The 19,704-nt window shown below is 37.9% G+C and overlaps 1 protein-coding gene across 1 annotated transcript in view; it reads right to left on the bottom strand.

Moving 5' to 3' along the window:
• Positions 1–18,894, bottom strand: part of LOC107564690 (zinc finger CCCH domain-containing protein 7A-like) — a 24,586-nt gene extending 5,692 nt beyond the window's left edge. The window contains exons 1-20 of the mRNA XM_016249826.1: positions 18,760–18,894; positions 18,130–18,231; positions 17,762–17,801; positions 17,475–17,672; positions 16,781–16,939; positions 16,621–16,701; positions 16,399–16,452; positions 16,272–16,311; positions 15,416–15,723; positions 15,091–15,334; positions 4,923–4,960; positions 4,663–4,834; positions 4,407–4,565; positions 4,118–4,323; positions 3,707–3,807; positions 2,774–2,955; positions 2,622–2,692; positions 2,407–2,543; positions 2,155–2,260; positions 1,921–2,029 (exon numbers count right to left, since the gene is read on the bottom strand). Coding sequence (XP_016105312.1) covers positions 1,921–2,029; positions 2,155–2,260; positions 2,407–2,543; positions 2,622–2,692; positions 2,774–2,955; positions 3,707–3,807; positions 4,118–4,323; positions 4,407–4,565; positions 4,663–4,834; positions 4,923–4,960; positions 15,091–15,334; positions 15,416–15,723; positions 16,272–16,311; positions 16,399–16,452; positions 16,621–16,701; positions 16,781–16,939; positions 17,475–17,672; positions 17,762–17,801; positions 18,130–18,197 — 2,473 coding nt within the window. The 5' untranslated portion in view covers positions 18,198–18,231; positions 18,760–18,894. The remainder of the gene's footprint in view (positions 1–1,920; positions 2,030–2,154; positions 2,261–2,406; positions 2,544–2,621; positions 2,693–2,773; positions 2,956–3,706; positions 3,808–4,117; positions 4,324–4,406; positions 4,566–4,662; positions 4,835–4,922; positions 4,961–15,090; positions 15,335–15,415; positions 15,724–16,271; positions 16,312–16,398; positions 16,453–16,620; positions 16,702–16,780; positions 16,940–17,474; positions 17,673–17,761; positions 17,802–18,129; positions 18,232–18,759) is intronic.
• Between the last annotated feature and the right edge of the window lie 810 nt (positions 18,895–19,704).

The following is a 19,704-nucleotide window of genomic DNA, read 5'->3' on the forward strand; positions in this document are numbered from 1 at the left end:
AGTAGAAGTAGAGTTGGTCCCATCAGGCTAACGTGACAGTCACGACTCAGGCAGCTGTAAGGTTTTCTTTTTCTTTTGTTTTCACTCACAATCTTTACAACACGCATTACATTACGTATTTCATGGCACACTCGTTTTATGCGGTTTTGGAACTTACTATGACAGCTTAGGTCACAGTACAGCACACTAGGGCCTCTCATCTACAGGATCAATTTACAATTAAACCATTTAATTTATTTTTCACCTTTAAACGTTAGAAAATAATGAAGAATATTTTCTGAAACCACTAGCTGAGATAAAATACTTCATATCAGGATGTTTGGGGTAAGTTCCTGATTAGAGCTTGGGTTTGAACAATCCAGCCTTGAAGAAGTTGTGTATTCTCTGTGTGTGTGTGTGTGTGTGTGTGTGTGTGTGTTAGTATCTGTCTGTGCAGGACTGGTCTCCAGGAAGATTCAGAAAAAGCCCCCAGGATGGAATACGCATATGGAAATATGCATGGGTGCCACATATACATCTTGGGAGCGACACATTGCGTGTGAACTCTAATCGCTCGTTGCCTAAATAACCTTCGGATATATGCTTTGAACTTTATACACATCTGTTAAGATTTTGCACATTTTTCTACGATTTAACCAATCAGAACTCTTTTTACCCAAGTCATAACTTAGCTAGGCACCTCTGTTAGATTATAATTAATGCTGTATTGAGAGTGTGTGCAGAGTGGCCTACGAACTCCTTGCGGGTATTGAAGCTAACTTCTGCTGATGAAACTGCAACTTTTTCTTCAGTTGATTGCATCTCAGACTCCTGGTCTTCATGCATCTTACCTGGTCCTTGGGTTTAACTGTAAATTCCCCTACAGTAATAATATTCCACAATTTTACCATGTTTACTGTATTTTTTATCAAATGAATGCAGCCTTGGCGACCATGAGAGATTTTTTTTTTCATAAACTTTTTTTTCATAAATCCCAGATTTGAACAGTAGTGTATAAGCTTAAGCTCAAATAAGCTTACAGCTATTGGACTGTTGGTTAATATTGACTGATATCAACAGAACAGGAAAGCGGATTAGGAGGAAGAGCAAGCTAGGATATTTTAATTAAACATTACTTTAAACAAACAAAAAGACTACATAATACTGCTCACTCTATTGTTTGTCGTCATCTGAAAATAATGACCAATAAAGCTAAGCTAAAGCAAAACTTAAACACTGAACAACGATTCTGCAAATCAAATTGAACAGAATGAATATATTGTCCCTAAATGGCTGTAATGCATTGAGGGGCCGTTTACACAAAAACGTTTTCAGCCAAAAACTGGAAACTTTTTATGCGTTTGCCTGTTTGTTTACACGACAATGGGGACTGAAAACGCGTATTTTTGAAAACGGGTTTCAAAGTGAAAGTTTTTGAAAACGCCACCGTTGTCATTTCCAGATAAACACCCAAAACGGGAATCTTTGAAACGGTGACGTCATGCGCGTGCGTAGTACGTGTTAGGTATGTAGACATGTGCAGTACATGTCAATTTTAAAGGCAAGCGCGAACAAACATACACAACAATGGCGGAGTACATGGTACATGTTGTTGCTGTCAAGAGTTTGCTAACACTTCTTCAGCAAAGTGTGGATTACTTCACCAATATTACAACCAACAGCGGAGACGCATCATATACAACATATAATCGTCACTTCACTACAGGTACTGTTTACTAACAAGGTAACAGCGCCAACTACTGGCCTGGTGTACGTAATACAGCGTTTTTGGCAGTTTTCGCGGATGTGTGTAAATGCTAATCGTTTTGAAAACTTTGTCGTGTATACGTGAAACTTTTTAAAAACGCAAGGGAAAAACATTTCCATTTTTGACTACATCGTTGTCGTGTAAACGTAGCCTTAGATGCATAGTGAACTTACTATTGTTATCTTTCATGAAGGTCCACAGATCTCTCTCCTCTGTGCTGTGAGCAAAGGAGCAGTTTCCAATGTACTGACACTTTTTGCCAGTTGCCACATGCATACAAATCTGCAAACATGCAGGAATAAAAATTATTCAAGAGACAGTGACAGTATTGAAAAAAACATCAATTTCAGTTCGCATTAAAGATGAGGGTTAATATTTTTAGCATTAAATAAAAATATTACACCTACTTCAAACTGAGTAGGAATAGGCTTTTTGGTTGGGAGAGGTCGAACTGTAGTCCACTTTTTCCGTTCAATAGAGCTAACCAGAACCACCCGTCTCTCTTTTGACCAACTGAAAAGAGAAAGAGACACATGATGAGATGTTATCAGAATATTGAACTTAAAATTGCAGTTTTGTGAATTAAAGGAAGTTCGCCCCCAAAAAAATCAGGATTTGGATTTTAGGTCCAGGATCTGGATAATATGAGCTGGACTCACGAATGCCGGGCCTTTGCACTGCAGTACTTCTTGTTTTTGTCTGGTTCGCTGACTTGGCCGTTCCTCCAACACTGAGCACATACAAACTGCATCTTCAGGTTAGCTGGTCCAAATCTGAGCAGGACCGGTGGGAGCTCCTATGCGATTGGCACAAAAATAACATAAGACATCTCTCGCAGGTATACTATCTATCAGTACGCAGGTATAAATTCTACCTGAGCATGAACAGCAGCATCCAAATTCCAATATTTCTGCGACTCCTGGACAATACCTTCATGTGCGATACCTAAAACCATCCAACACAACAGTTAGCGTTTCCTGTCAGCCTTCATGTCGGATAATTCATGAGTCTCGAGCGGCAGCTCACCTTGTTCACTCTGCATCATCCATACTTTGAGCTCGATGAGGCTGTGGGCGTAAAAGCAGAAATCCTCTCGCTGGCAGCCGTACCGTACCTCATGCCTACACAGATCCATCTGGCAATGAGGGAAGTATGGACGGATTTTGGAGTACCTGACGGTTTTGTCCCTTAAATAGTGTACAAGGCACCTGAGGGGGGAAAAAACAAGAGTGTTAATGCTACATCACTTTAAAAAAGGTCTAACCTAGGGCCAGGCAATACAGACTATAAAAATAAAAAAGAACTCATCACTACCTGGCTCTCTAGAAGGCTTTATACTAAATAAAAATATTAGACAAAGTAAAAATAAAGACTGCTAAACTGCATATTTGACTGTATATGTTGTAGAGTATTTGCTCTGAAATGGCTTAAATGGGTGAGAAACCATCACTTAAAAATAATCACATTTTAAATGCTTTATTTTATTAATATTTTATAGTTTTTATTAATAATTGATCTTTCTCATAGCATATTATTAATACTATCTAATTGTAGATTTGTATGTTGTGATAATGTATTAATTCACTGACATAGTTAATACAGTAGTCAACATTTGAAGTGGATCGAAAACTTTCATCAAAGTTGTCCTAAAACCAAAATGTGTTCTTGTCTCAGGACAACTTTGATGAACTTTTTTGATCCAACTCAAATGTTGACTACTGTAATCAGGTCACAAGACTCAAGTAACACTTTATTTTAAGGTGTCCTTATTACACGTTACATGCACCTCCTATTATAACAACAACCAATTATGCATAATTACATGCAAGTAACCCTAAGCCAAACTTCAGCCCTGATCTGGTCAGATGAAGTCATTAATACAGTCCAATGGCATTCACTGCAAAGCATGAATCTGCACTTTTAGTGTTTGGACATGTCTTCAAAAGAAGAGATGCTTACTTTTTTTCCTCAAACGCATGCTTTGTCACTGGGTGAGAGCATACACCGGGGTTGTCCTTATTGGTTTTGCTGATTATTCGGGGTTTGTGATCAAAGCACACCTACAGACCAAGTCACACATGTTAGGTATTTGTACAGCTTCTTTAAACTTTAAACCAATGCAAATTTCAGCAATGACGAAAAACAAACAGAGAAACTAAAAATCCATTCCTTTGGAAACCGGTCATTCCAGTTCAATGATGAAATGAGGTGTGTTAAAGACATAATCAGCTGCTAAAAAACAAATCTCCAACAGGAAAAAGGGCTAATCATAAACTTGATTTATTTTGGTCAGCTGACCTCCAGGTGTATCATGGATTAGTTAGTCATAGCTACAATAAGCAAGCCATTCAAACAATGGCACGGTTTTACCTCACAGAGGAACATAAATATCCCATGGTGCTCCTGTAAGATTTTGGCCACAGTCAAATTGATCTTAGGTTTAGATCCATAAGGATCACACAGATTTTCTCTGCAGATGAAGCCTTTGCGTTCTAGCGTCCACACGTCAATTTCCTCTTGGCAATAAGCAAAGGTACAATGGCCAAGATACCGGCATTCTTGTCCAATCGCCACATCTATAAAGCAGAATTTTTGGGTATTTTAGTAAATAATCTGTGAAACTGTAAAATAAAGCCTCAAAGGAGATCACTGCAATTACCTTTGCAAATATAATAAGGCCCCATGTACTGGTTTTTAGTGGGTCTCGGCCGAATAAGTTTCCATGTTGGAAGTTCAGAATGTGTGGTTCTTCCCAGAAGCAAATCTTTTTTGCATTTGTGGTCCTCTGGAAGGTAAGTGTAATCCAGCACTCCGGGTCCTGTAAATACAATCAAATGATGAAGAACCTAATGCAAAACCTCAGGTCATACACTGGAAACACTGCCTAGCAACACTCCTGCATGACTGCCGCTTACCAATTTTAATGTAGCATGAGGAACAGGCCTGTTTAAATTCATGGGTATCAGCAAGTGGGTTCTTGGCAAGGTCTAACTGTGGTGGATAATCCTGCATAAATGTCCCATCGGATGTGCTGAAACCCATGCCGATGGGTGGAATGGTTGGCACTGACATGTCGCTATTACTTAGCTGAAAGAGCAAATAACTGAGATTAACCAAAGAGCACAGCTGAATGTTCAGGAAAGTGTTTATCATATTGATGTAAATGAACTCTTACCGGCATAAAATGATGCTGGCTAAAAGGTTTATCTGGTCCATAGAGAATTAAAAAACAAAAGGGAAACCAGAAATGAGCAAAGGAAACAGTGACAGCAGCGTCCAAAATTAACCTGCTAAGGGATAAATGGGAGTAAACCATTTTTGATGACTAAATTGAAAAAAAAAAAAAAAAAAAAAAAAAAAAAAACAAAAAACAAAAAAAAAAAAAAAAAAAAAAAAAAAAAAAAAAAAAAAACAACACACACACACACAACACTACATGGGATCAACAATATAGGCTAATACATTATTAAAGTTTCAGTTAATGACACCATGGGTCTCATTCACCAAGCTTGCGTACGATTTTAAGAACAAATCACCAACAATTTCATAATAAAATGTATTCCAAATTTCCCCAAAAATATATAGGAACAACTGAAACCATAAGTCCGCAACAAGCACTTAACTCTGTATGGCCTTATAATCGTGTTACATTATAGTTCATCCTAGCATGACTATAATTATGTTGAAGTTTGTTGCATTAACTGTATTATACTATCCATATATAAATTCTATAATAATATAATTATTAAATAATACAATTTAATTTAATCTCAAATACATTCCATCACATACAGTGGAAGAGTGAGAAAAGCTGCGTTATATGTTCAGCTGTGAGGTTTCTCTGAATAACGCTAGATATACGCGCATGTACAGCTGGCATGTATGAGGTGCTTATTGTGAGAACTGCTGAGAATGACACACTTGGCATTGCACGAGGAGCTTGTTTCCACCACAGAATAAAACATCTTAATAGAATTGCGACTTTTTCTCTCACAATTGCGAGTTCACATCTCACAATTCTGAGTTAAAAAAAGTCAATTGTGAGATAAAGTCGCAATTATTTTTTTTTATGTTTTATTCTGTGATGGAAACAAGCTTTCATAGGCGAGAGCGCATCTCGTGTGCAGAAATCCTTTATATGGAGATGGTTTGGCCGTGTTTTATGTAAATGACTAACCTCCTGCACGTGGCCGGTCATTTATACTACTTCAAATTTACTAACATCAGAACGATGTTAAAGGGGTCATGAACTGCCTTTGTTCTTTATTTTGTACTGAACATTATAACTAAACATTATAATTTAGACGTATTAGGCTATTTACTGTCCTGTTTTTAACCCCCCTCATCAGAACGCTCTGTTTGAATAGGCATGGAGGATTAGACTCGGAAGTAAACGCCCACTGCTCTGATTGACTAACAGTTGTGTATGTTTGACAGTGTACATTCATTCCTCATTAGGGGTGTAAGAAAATATCGATACCCGTGAGTATCGCGATATTTTGTTTAGGGCTGTCGCGATTCATCGATTTTATTCGACTATTCGATTTTTTTTTTTAATCCTCGACTTCATTTTGCTCGTGTCGACTAACTGGCAAAATACCGAAAGTGGCGCATTTCACGGACGAGAATCCATAAAACACCTTATTAGACCTATTAGACTATTAGAATAGTTTCCCAAGGATGCATGATATATTAAACCCAAAAATCATAAGCATAATTGTGAATTCACAAACGCTACGATTTAATTAATTATATGCGATGCAGTTCTAATACAGTATATGCGCTTTAATTATTTACATGCGTGTAGGTTAAGTATGTGAGTCACACAGCGGCTCCGTTCACAGTAGTTCCACAGGAACTGTGATCATTTACATGTGTGGAGCGTCTCAAACTCCATCTCGGCATGTTGTTGTGAGTTTGGGTTTATTATAACGTTCATCTGGGAACGCAATATGCGCCATTTCATCAGATTTGTAAGGTAAATCATTTATAAATCTACGCAAACTCAGGAGAATACATTGTGGTTTCAAAATAAAAAGTTTATATACCGACCGCTAGATGGCAGTCTTCATCTCTGAACTTAAACAGTGACAGGAAATACTAGCATTAGGGCACGCCACTAATGTTAGCATTAATATAGTTCACTGTTAGTAACGGAGGATGAAAAAATTGTTCCAGTTCCGGTTTCGGTGTACAAAGTTGAAGTGTGGCGTCATTTGGGCTTTTAACGTCCACCGTGGGACCGTGGCGCAGCTTTCTCTCGTGTTGGGGGCGTTTTGTGCAGTTGGGGCAGAGCTCGCGTCGCGGTCTTGGCGATTCCACGCGGAACAAATACAAACTGAAAAACCTGTGAAATCCAAGTAAGGTTCTGAGAATGTTCAACATTTCTATTTATTTTATTGTTTTAAAATTGTTTAGATTTTTTTTGCAACCCTGCAAGCACCTTATTTTTCATTGATATTAAGAAAATGTTAAGACATTGTATGCTACAATTGTAAACTTAAAATGTGAACCTTTAAAGCAGGGTCTCAAAATATACATGGTCTTTTTATAAAATACATATACATTTAACTAAAGGATCCTGCAAGCACTTTAATTTCCCCCCTTTACTCGAACTGCACAAAAAGTGGTTCAAGAACGTTGAATGTTTAGGTAGCCACACCTACCTAAAACGGCTCGTTCTAAAACATATCTACCTCACTATGTGGGAAGATTTGCATAACGCCGCCCAAATGTTCATACAAAGAAAGAAGGCATAACTTTTATTCTCGCTGTAGTATTGTTGACGCTGCAGCCAGCAGCTGCTTGGTCTTCCAAAAGAGGACACGACTACAAATCAGTGGTATTTACAACACCGTTCCAGAACAGTTTAACCCAAATATCCAGATGTGTGCAGCACATTTTATGGAGGACTGTTTACTGATCCTGGGAGAGTAACGTTACATTTTCATTTAAAGGATTTGCCACTGAAGATTCATACGCAAGTTTTGGGCAGTGTAGAGTAGCACTTGTTGTTTGTTATTTCTCCGATCACAAATGCAGACAGAGTTTTATGTTTACGCGGCGCGATGCAATGCAATGCATAAAAAGACCGTATAAGTCATTATAATCAGTAATTATGTCCCCACTGGATGCAACAAATGCCTTGTTTGTAATGGGTTTTAATATTTATGTCTCGTCGCTCTGGCCTGACAGGGCATCAAAGTATGTGAGGGGCGTAACATTTCCATCTCACGCTTGAGGTGTTCGGCCAATCACAACGCATTAGATAGCTGGCCAATCACAGCACACCTCGCTTTTTCAGAACGATGAGTTTTGTAAAAATCGACGCATTTCAAAAAGGCGGGGCATAGAGAAACAATAATGTACAGTATGTGGAAAATAATGTTTTTTTTTTTTTTACTTTAAACTGCATAAACACATTTCATTACACCAAATACACAAAATAATGTTATTTTTAGCAGCATCATATGACCCCTTTAAATTAATTAATAAATGTATTGCTAAGGTTGGCATATGGGTGTGTTCTTTATGACAGCTTTCCTAAAAATATATCCTATTACTAAAATAAGAAATATCCCACTATATCGCCTTGCTAACAGTATTGCAACATATCGTATCGCAACCCCTGTATCGTGATACGTATCGTATCGCCAGATTCTTGCCGATACACAGCCCTATTCCTTAAAGATAACAAGCTGCTGTGATTTAGGTCAAAAACACAAATGCTCAGTACATATCAAACGATCTGTAATAACAATAATAATAAAAAAAATAAATAAAAAAAGACACCGCGTCTCCTATTCCTTCCACTACAGAAAAGTGAAGCCAAAGCATCCCAAACTCCCGCAGACCCAATCAACTATAACGACACGCCCCGTTTTTATAGCATCAAATTACTAGCTAAAATCAAACTTATCACAAAAACGAACAATTTAACATATATCAGCGTGATAACTACCTAAAATGACCAAAACCATCTTTCGGAAAATTGTGTTGGAAACGTAATTAATTTTTTTATTTTGACTCAAGTCCCATTCATTTACATGGAGAGGGCGGGGTTTATGACCTGTACTGCAGCCAGCCACCAGAGGGTGATCAAAGAGCCCGCAGCTTTAATTTTCAGGATGTGTGAGGCACACCCGGTAATAACAGACGAAGCAATAGTGACTACGCAATGAAACCAGTTACTCACACTTGTGTGTTGCGACATTACTGTCGGATCCAATATAGTCGACACAAGGGATGTTCATTTGAACTGCTTAACTATTAATAGACCGTGAAGAATTTTGACCGATTAATACAATCAGTTAAACGGTTTAAAGTCATTTATTTTTTGTAATTTATCAAAATATTTAAAAAGGTTTGCTGCATGGTTGAAATACACTACGCATATAAAAGAAAAAATTGTTTTTTTAGAGGAAAAAAAAAAGTCACGTCATTTTATTTTATTCAGAAATAGGTCTAATGCCGACACGAAATGTTTACAAACATTATAATAAACTCTGTAAACATAGCTAGGCTATTTTAGTTCCCCTCACTCCACAACAAATCCTTTCAATTAACAGTATTTAGAAAAGAACAAGAATTAAATATAAGAAGCTAGAGCTAAACGACAAGCCAAAACAAATTAATTTAGGCTAAAACGAAACTGAAAACAACGTTGCTTCTCATTCGACACAAAATCAAATGTTTCCGTATTCGCGATGTATTTGAATGGCAAAATATTATTTATTATGTACCCTACTTCACTCGCGTCCCAATATCCACGTAAAACTAAATTGTTTGCATAACATCATTCACGGCGGTACGGTGATCACGCTTAACGGCACAGATTTTACTACATATTTAAACTGAGCGGTGTTGTTTCCATATGTTTGACTGACTGTATTGTATTATGATAATGAACAGGCTGCATTAACAAGGTAGCAATGCTTAACTGTGTGCGTGCATGCGGCGCCGGCGCAATCATTTGAATGTTTTCCGTCTAACAGTGGAAGCAACTAGGCTACGCCTTTTAGTCAAAGATAATCGGAATTGTAAAAGGTTTGCCTTTATTTGTGTACATTCACAATAAAACAAATATTTGTGCTTTTGTAAAATAAGCCTTAAAGGGGTCATATGATGTTGCTAAAAAGAACATTATTTGGTGTATTTGGTGTAATGAAATGTGTTTATGCGGTTTAAAGTTCAAAAAACACATTTTCCACATACTGTACATTATTGTTTCTCCTCTATGCCCCACCTTTTTGAAACGCGGCGATTTTTACAAACCTCAGCGGTCTGAAAAAGCGAGGGGTGCTGTGATTGGCCAGCTATCCAATGCGTTGTGATTAGCTGAATACCTCAAGCGTGTGGCAGAAATGTTACGCCCCTACCATACTGTTGATGCCGTGTCCCGGCCGGAGCGATGAGACAAAAACATTAAAACCCATTACAAACGAGGCATTTGTTGCATCCAGTGGGGACATAATTACTGATTATAATGACTTATACTGTCTTTTTAAGTGTTGCGTTGCATTGCGTTTTATAAACATAAAACTCTGTCTGCATTTGTGATCGGAGAAATGACAAACAAGTGCTACTCTACTGCCCAAAACTCGCGTTTGAATCATCAGTGGCAACGAAAAACACAGCGGCCTAGCGTGAGGGGAAGCCCCGGCTTAGCGTGCGCTGAGGCCAGGATAGAGTGAGCTGAGGCAGGCTGGACTCCGCTTTGTCCACGGTGAAAGTTGATGTATTTCCTCAGCGACTAGCACAGATCAGCTCTAGGCATGACGAAGCGGATATCGTCCTCTTTTGGGAGACCAAACAAAGTAGTTTCGCTTTCACAACGAAACACAGCGTCTTCAGGACATGGCTGTAGCGTCAACAATACTACAGCGAGAATAAAAGTTACGCCTTCTTTCTTTGCGTGAACATCTGGGTGCCGTTATGCAAATCTTCCCAGATCATGACGTAGATATGTGGGGGCGTGTTAGAACGAGCCGTTTTAGGTAGGCATGGTTAACTCTGAAATTTTATAAAGAATATCTCTTTGGATTTGAGACTTTAGTCTTTGCAACTTTACAAATCTTCTTTATGCACCAAGAGCTTGTAATACTCCAAAGAGAAAGGAAAAATTTAAATCGCATCATATGACCCTTTTATGAAAAATAGGATGCCGCTTTCTGCCGTCTGGTTTCCTTTCGCGTAGTACAAAAATGAACTGAAACTCTGCATACTAGGCTACTTGTTGCACAGTTTCTTTCGTTTTCTTAATTTATAATTTAAGTAAAAATATATTTCTCGTATAGGCCTATTTATCGTTATATATATATATATATATATATATATATATATATATATACATATACATATACATACATATACACATACACATACACAGGTGCATCTCAATAAATTAGAATGTCACGGAAAAGTTCATTTATTTCAGTAATTCAACTCAAATTGTGAAACTCGTGTATTAAATAAATTCAATGCACACAGACTGAAGTAGTTTAAGTCTTTGGTTCTTTTAATTGTGATGATTTTGGATCACATAATACAAAACTCGCTCTCATCTGAAAAGAGGACTTTGGACCACTGGGCAACAGTTTAGTTCTTCTTCTCCATGGTGTTGGTGTGCTTGACTGGCCAGCAAACTCACCAGACCTGAACCCCATAGAGAATCTATGGGGTATTGTCAAGAGGAAAATGAGAAACAAGAGACCAAAAAAGGCTCAAGGCCACTGTCAAAGAAACCTGGGCTTCCATACCACCTCAGCAGTGCCACAAACTGATCACCTCCATGCCACGCCGAATTGAGGCAGTAATTAAAGCAAAAGGAGCCCCTACCAAGTATTGAGTACATGTACAGTAAATGAACATACTTTCCAGAATGCCAACAATTCACTAAAAATGTTTTTTTTATTGGTCTTATGAAGTATTCTAATTTGTTGAGATAGTGAATTGGTGGGTTTTTGTTAAATGTGAGCCAAAATCATCACAATTAAAAGAACCAAAGACTTAAACTACTTCAGTCTGTGTGCATTGAATTTATTTAATACACGAGTTTCACAATTGGAGTTGAATTACTGAAATAAATGAACTTTTCCACGACATTCTAATTTATTGAGATGCACCTGTATAAGTTTAGCACAGATATATTTTCACTCGCCGAACACACTGAACGAGCGCTTCAGAGTTTCTCTCTCCGTCAACCGATCTGTGATATTTTTCAGTTCATCTGAATGGATATGCAGCGCACCTGTATTTGATGTACCGTAAACTTTAGTGTAAGAGAGCCTTACATAACATGCAGAATTGACGCGCTACATGTAAACAATATTCTTTGTTGTATTGTCCTGTCAAAATAACGGAGTTCCTTTGGAATTCTTCAGCTTTTAAGAACTGCAGGGTTTTCCGGTAGTAGGCGGAGCTAATGCGCAAACGGCACTCTCATTGGCTGGCGCTCACCTATCATCATCCGTTTTGATTTCAGCAAATCAGTTCGAGCGAATGCACACAACCTGATTAATATTCATTAATTCAGCAGCTCATTAATCCTTAGTGTTTTATATTGTTCTTAGAATTCGTATTATTATCTTATAAGTATTATTGTTCGTTTTTTCACATTTTTTACAGAAACACTGAATGACTAAAAAAGCACCACCACCAGTCCTATGTTCAGTTAAAATGTCTATGCATTCATACATGTTACCAAGTTTTAATTCTAATAGCTAAAGTTATATCATTAAACAATACCGGATAATCATAATATCATGTTATAATGCTTGACTGACTGATGTTAAGTGTACTTTCAGATATTTAAAAAGCTGTGTGTGTACATGTATATATGTGTGCATATTTATAAAATCTGTCTGGTGAGTAAACAAAATATTTTACTAGCCAATGGCGATTCAATTGCCAAGGTGTCTGTAGAGGGTTGATGCTACTATTGTCACATGCACTGTATGCATAACCTAGTGTACATATAAAAACCAAAACATACTTTGGGATTAAGATCCTACTTACTAAGAAGCCATGATGAGCAACTCACCTGTTGGAGACTCTGAAATTGACAAACTATCCAATGAATCCAGAGGTGATGAAAATGTGTCCAGACCAAGAGAATACAATGAAATTGGTTTGTGATACAGTGCGGGCAAATTTACGGTGCACTGTGGAGCCATACTCAAAAACGGATGGCCCAGGTGGGAAGGCATAAGCAAAGAACTCTGTATTGAACTACTGACGGCAATACTGGTCGGTAAAGGAATAGGTCCATCCACTGTGGGAATATCCTGGGGGGGGGGGGGCAAAGATTTAAATGTCTCAACCGATCTGTGATATTTTTCAGTTCATCTGAATGGATATGCAGCGCACCTGTATTTGATGTACCGTAAACTTTAGTGTAAGAGAGCCTTACATAACATGCAGAATTGACGCGCTACATGTAAACAATATTCTTTGTTGTATTGTCCTGTCAAAATAACGGAGTTCCTTTGGAATTCTTCAGCTTTTAAGAACTGCAGGGTTTTCCGGTAGTAGGCGGAGCTAATGCGCAAACGGCACTCTCATTGGCTGGCGCTCACCTATCATCATCCGTTTTGATTTCAGCAAATCAGTTCGAGCGAATGCACACAACCTGATTAATATTCATTAATTCAGCAGCTCATTAATCCTTAGTGTTTTATATTGTTCTTAGAATTCGTATTATTATCTTATAAGTATTATTGTTCGTTTTTTCACATTTTTTACAGAAACACTGAATGACTAAAAAAGCACCACCACCAGTCCTATGTTCAGTTAAAATGTCTATGCATTCATACATGTTACCAAGTTTTAATTCTAATAGCTAAAGTTATATCATTAAACAATACCGGATAATCATAATATCATGTTATAATGCTTGACTGACTGATGTTAAGTGTACTTTCAGATATTTAAAAAGCTGTGTGTGTACATGTATATATGTGTGCATATTTATAAAATCTGTCTGGTGAGTAAACAAAATATTTTACTAGCCAATGGCGATTCAATTGCCAAGGTGTCTGTAGAGGGTTGATGCTACTATTGTCACATGCACTGTATGCATAACCTAGTGTACATATAAAAACCAAAACATACTTTGGGATTAAGATCCTACTTACTAAGAAGCCATGATGAGCAACTCACCTGTTGGAGACTCTGAAATTGACAAACTATCCAATGAATCCAGAGGTGATGAAAATGTGTCCAGACCAAGAGAATACAATGAAATTGGTTTGTGATACAGTGCGGGCAAATTTACGGTGCACTGTGGAGCCATACTCAAAAACGGATGGCCCAGGTGGGAAGGCATAAGCAAAGAACTCTGTATTGAACTACTGACGGCAATACTGGTCGGTAAAGGAATAGGTCCATCCACTGTGGGAATATCCTGGGGGGGGGGGGGGACAACAATAAACAAGGTTTAGCACAGATATATTTTCACTCGCCGAACACACTGAACGAGCGCTTCAGAGTTTCTCTCTCCGTCAACCGATCTGTGATATTTTTCAGTTCATCTGAATGGATATGCAGCGCACCTGTATTTGATGTACCGTAAACTTTAGTGTAAGAGAGCCTTACATAACATGCAGAATTGACGCGCTACATGTAAACAATATTCTTTGTTGTATTGTCCTGTCAAAATAACGGAGTTCCTTTGGAATTCTTCAGCTTTTAAGAACTGCAGGGTTTTCCGGTAGTAGGCGGAGCTAATGCGCAAACGGCACTCTCATTGGCTGGCGCTCACCTATCATCATCCGTTTTGATTTCAGCAAATCAGTTCGAGCGAATGCACACAACCTGATTAATATTCATTAATTCAGCAGCTCATTAATCCTTAGTGTTTTATATTGTTCTTAGAATTCGTATTATTATCTTATAAGTATTATTGTTCGTTTTTTCACATTTTTTACAGAAACACTGAATGACTAAAAAAGCACCACCACCAGTCCTATGTTCAGTTAAAATGTCTATGCATTCATACATGTTACCAAGTTTTAATTCTAATAGCTAAAGTTATATCATTAAACAATACCGGATAATCATAATATCATGTTATAATGCTTGACTGACTGATGTTAAGTGTACTTTCAGATATTTAAAAAGCTGTGTGTGTACATGTATATATGTGTGCATATTTATAAAATCTGTCTGGTGAGTAAACAAAATATTTTACTAGCCAATGGCGATTCAATTGCCAAGGTGTCTGTAGAGGGTTGATGCTACTATTGTCACATGCACTGTATGCATAACCTAGTGTACATATAAAAACCAAAACATACTTTGGGATTAAGATCCTACTTACTAAGAAGCCATGATGAGCAACTCACCTGTTGGAGACTCTGAAATTGACAAACTATCCAATGAATCCAGAGGTGATGAAAATGTGTCCAGACCAAGAGAATACAATGAAATTGGTTTGTGATACAGTGCGGGCAAATTTACGGTGCACTGTGGAGCCATACTCAAAAACGGATGGCCCAGGTGGGAAGGCATAAGCAAAGAACTCTGTATTGAACTACTGACGGCAATACTGGTCGGTAAAGGAATAGGTCCATCCACTGTGGGAATATCCTGGGGGGGGGGGGAACAAGCATTAACATGTCTTGTATACACTCAAAAAAAAAGCGAAAATGTGGCCCTTCTCAGGCTTACCAAAGACGACTCAGGAGGACTTGCTCGGTCCAACAGCTCATCCAGATCATCCCCGATAATATCTGTATCATAGTCCAAGCGGGTGTCTGGTACTGTGTACGAGTCATTGGGCCTGGTTCCATTAACCAGAGGCATATGTATGGGCATGGGAACAGGTTCTGGATTATGGGACTCAACTGGGACGACCGGAGGTGAGATGACACCAACAAGAGGCTTGGACTCTACTTCTTCCTTCTCACTTACTGTAGAGCACAACGGCATACTGATTTGTACCGGGCCTCCCATACCCTGCATATACTGGTCCACTTCTATGGAGACAAGGAGACATTGCTAAGCTTATTCATTTATTTTTGTTTAAATGTATTAGACACACACTACTGTTCAATATTTAAGGGTCTGTAAGATTTTTTTGTTGTTGTTGTTTTTCAAGGAGTCTTACCAACACTGTATTTATGTGATTAAATATACAGCAAATATTGTTAGATATGATTAGTATTTAAATTAACCATTTTCTATTTGAAACTATTTTAAAGTGTATTTTATTCCTGTGATGGTAAAGCAGCCATTACTCCAGACCTCAGTGTCATCCTTCAGAAATCAGTTGTGAAAACAGTTGTGCCGCTTACTATTTTTAACTATATTATAATATTTAAAGCTTTTTTGTTATATTACTTTCAGAATATTTTTTTATATTTTTGAGAAAAGGAATAGAAAAGATTATTATTAAAGATACAAAATAATTTTGTAACATTCCTTGCTGAATAAAAAGTATTAACTTGCTAAAAAAAAAAATCTTACCGACCCAAAATTTTGACCAGTAGTAAAGATTACTGATGGTAGGTATACACTGACTTACCCATTTCAATATCCTCCACAGAGGAAGAGCTGTGAGAATGCTGTTGGGAAATAAAGCAGCTCAGTAGGGTTGCTGTAATTAATTATTTTAAACAAACAAACACACACACACCCACCCACCATCCTACCTTATCATTAGCCGCTCCTGATAGACTTGAACCGGGCAAAACATTTAAGGCAGGCTGATTTCAGAAAAGAAAAGAAAAAAAGTCTGATCAGAGACAAATAAATATGGATTATGAGCTTTATTTTCCCTGGCACAATTATAACAGATTATTCTAACTAAATACGTTTTCCCCAACTAGCCATAAAGTAGACACACCCCTAATTTTTTTTAAATATTTTTTTACCTTGCTTCTGACATAAGCCTTACGGATTTTCAATCCCAACATTTTGGCAAGCTCCTGGGTCATTTCAATCACATGAGTATCCTGCAAGGCAAATGAAACATGAAGAACACCAAGTAATGTAAAAAGGCTTGATTAAAACCCAAGAGTAAAGTGCTCTGACCTGAGGCACTGCCATGGAGCATTTAGCAACCACCTCGTAAGCCTCTTGATGTCGTCCCATTTCTTTTAGACACCGAGCTTTCCGGTAAAGTGCTCTGTAGTTGCTTTCATTGAGTTGAAGAGCTTTTTCGGAGTCCTCTAGGGCTTGATCGTGCAGTCCCTGCATCAATAACCACAAACACATTACAGTAAACCAACTGGGACAATTAACTTTGCAGCATAAGCAGTCATCAAACACTGCATGGAAAATCACGGCTTGCTCGTACACTTCCATTCAACAGTTTTAGGTTTTCATATTTTGAAAAGAATTCTATTATGCGTAGCAAGGCTGCAATAGCTGTGATAACTGCACTTTAAAATATCAGTTTTCTATTATATTGTAAATTAAAAGTGTAATTTATTCCCGTGATAGTGAAGCTGAATTTTCAGCATCATTACTCTTCAGCCTTCAGTGTCGCATGATCCTTCAGAAATCATACTAATATGCCGATTTGCTGCTCAAGAAACATTTGTATTGCCATCAATAAGATGTGAAACTGTTTTTAGGGTTCTTCAACGAATAGAAAGTTGAAAAGAACAACATTTGAAATAGAAATGTTTTGCAACATTATAAATGCCTTTGCTGTCATTTCTGATCAATTTAACGCATCCTTGCTGAATAAACGTTGCCTGTCCATATGAATGCGTGTTCTTACAATGTTCAAGTAGGATGCAGCACGGTTCGCATGAAGCTTCTCTCTCAGGTTGTGAGAGATGAGGATGTCCTCTGATCCTGCATACTCTGCTATGTTTAAGGCCTCTGTGTACAATTCAACAGATCGCGCCCAATCGCCTTCAAGGAACACATCATTTCCCTCGCCAAACAGATTCCTCACCAAACTCTGGATGAACACCTAGAGGAACGAATCAGTGCATAATATAAACCTCTAATGCACAACTGCGATCAGTGCTGGATTGATTGTTGTGAGTGGAAACCACATACCTCATACTGCTCTTGAGTGCCAGGAAAAGGCAGGGTAGACCTACGATTGAGTAGAAGATTAAGAAAACAATCTGAAACCATTACAACACAGGCGCAAAGAACATGTGCAATGACAGATTTGCCGATAAACAACATGTCATGAATTAGTGAGATTGGGTGACATAAAGCTGCGTGTAATTTGCATTCCAGAAAGTGTTTGAACCGCAACCAAATTCCTTTGATAGGACAGAAATAAAACATCAGTGGATGAAGTCAGCCTGAAACTATTTCTCTCCTTTTCCCTCTATAGCACAATCTGAAGCCAGTGAAGTCGTCTCTTCGTGTTCGAAACTTGCCGATGCTCACAGGGTCACACACTGAACACCTACTGAATGAACTGCAAGCCCTTCTGAATGTCCTGCCACCGGCTGCTTCGGTCCTGGCCTGGGGCTGACATCTTCCCATGCGTAGGACTTGACTGTGAGCAACACCTATGATTTAAGTAATGAATATATACGGAAATCAGACAGATACATTGATTTAACACAGATTTCCCCTAAGTATCACGCACTGACATGTCTTATAGTGAAATGGGAAAAGTATTCCTGTTCTGCTCTTTGTTTTCTCAACAGTGATATGATGCTCGACTTTTATTCACAATGCAAAGTGATTCTTCAGAATAGTTCGTTTCAAATAATTGATTCGGTGATTGAACGATATGATGCCAGTGTAAGTTACAGCCAAATGCTTTCACAAACTGACAACTCCAGTGGGCATTTTTGCTGTAAGGCTGCCACCGAGACTCTGAGACCCGTTTATCCGTGAAACCAGGAACAGGCAGATCTTGTGTGCTAGCCAAATGGTTGGTCACACAAACTCTTGTGTGACCAGTCGCTAGGTAAACTAGCATGATAGCATTTTTACCGCGCACCTCTGCCCACTCACCCAGCCAAACAGCGGCCACCCGTGCATATGAACGCGACACAATATAGAAGTCACTAACCTGACACAATACTCACCTTAAATAGATCAGTGTTCAGCGGGAAAGAGAGTGCCCCATACAATCACTAATGTGTTCATTGTGTTCGGCAATCCTGCCTCTTCTTTGGGCAACGTGATCTTCGCGAGTCGTCTTGTTCACTTTTTCGTTTAGCGGCTGAAGAAGGTTACAGCGCCCTCTTCAGACACTCTCAAAAACAGCTGCGTTCATTCCCAAACCGATGGCATGCTAACTGGCTAAATCAATATAAAACATACAATTGTTTTTTCTCTATGGTTTTTGAACATTTATTGAATTTGAAATTAAATTACTATACGTAATTATAATAAGCATAGTCTTTCCAAAGTTCTTAATTTGAGCAGTGTATTAAATATTAATTCATGCATCTTATTTTACATTAAATAACAGTGCATACAATTTCTTTGTTATTGCTGTGTGCATTAAAGTAGTGCAAAATTCAAAATGCAGGTAAAACACCAGCAAAAAAAAAAAAAATCGTTTCTTATTAATACAGTCAGTGGTCTATTTTGACGGAATTTTAAACCTAAGCTACTTCCACCTTGAAAAATAAAATGGATGTTGAATCGGTCTTTGCACAGATTAGGCTCCTCAATACAGAAAAAAATGTTAACAAAGCTGCTATTAAAACAAATAGTCAACTCTAATATGTAAAAATAGCCAATGAAGATTAATAGCCTACGTAAAATGGATCCTAAGCGAAGAAAAAAAGCTTTACTTTAAAAAAAAAAGAGGAAAAAAAGCCCAGATTCAATGGCCGTTAAATAGTGTTTATTTGTCAATTCAGTTGCATTTAAATTTGTCTACTTACAAATGAATAAATGCACAAGATAGAACATTTATTTTAATTGAGTTTAAATTATTTTGTGAGAAGAAAGAGGAGAGAAACACCTGCATAATTGTGGCCAATTGAAATTGAGATTTATACATCAACTGAAAGATTTAT

Source organism: Sinocyclocheilus grahami, unplaced genomic scaffold (genome assembly GCF_001515645.1).
Source record: "Sinocyclocheilus grahami isolate Dianchi unplaced genomic scaffold, SAMN03320097.WGS_v1.1 scaffold956.1, whole genome shotgun sequence".
NCBI classification, from domain to species: Eukaryota; Metazoa; Chordata; class Actinopteri; order Cypriniformes; family Cyprinidae; genus Sinocyclocheilus; species Sinocyclocheilus grahami.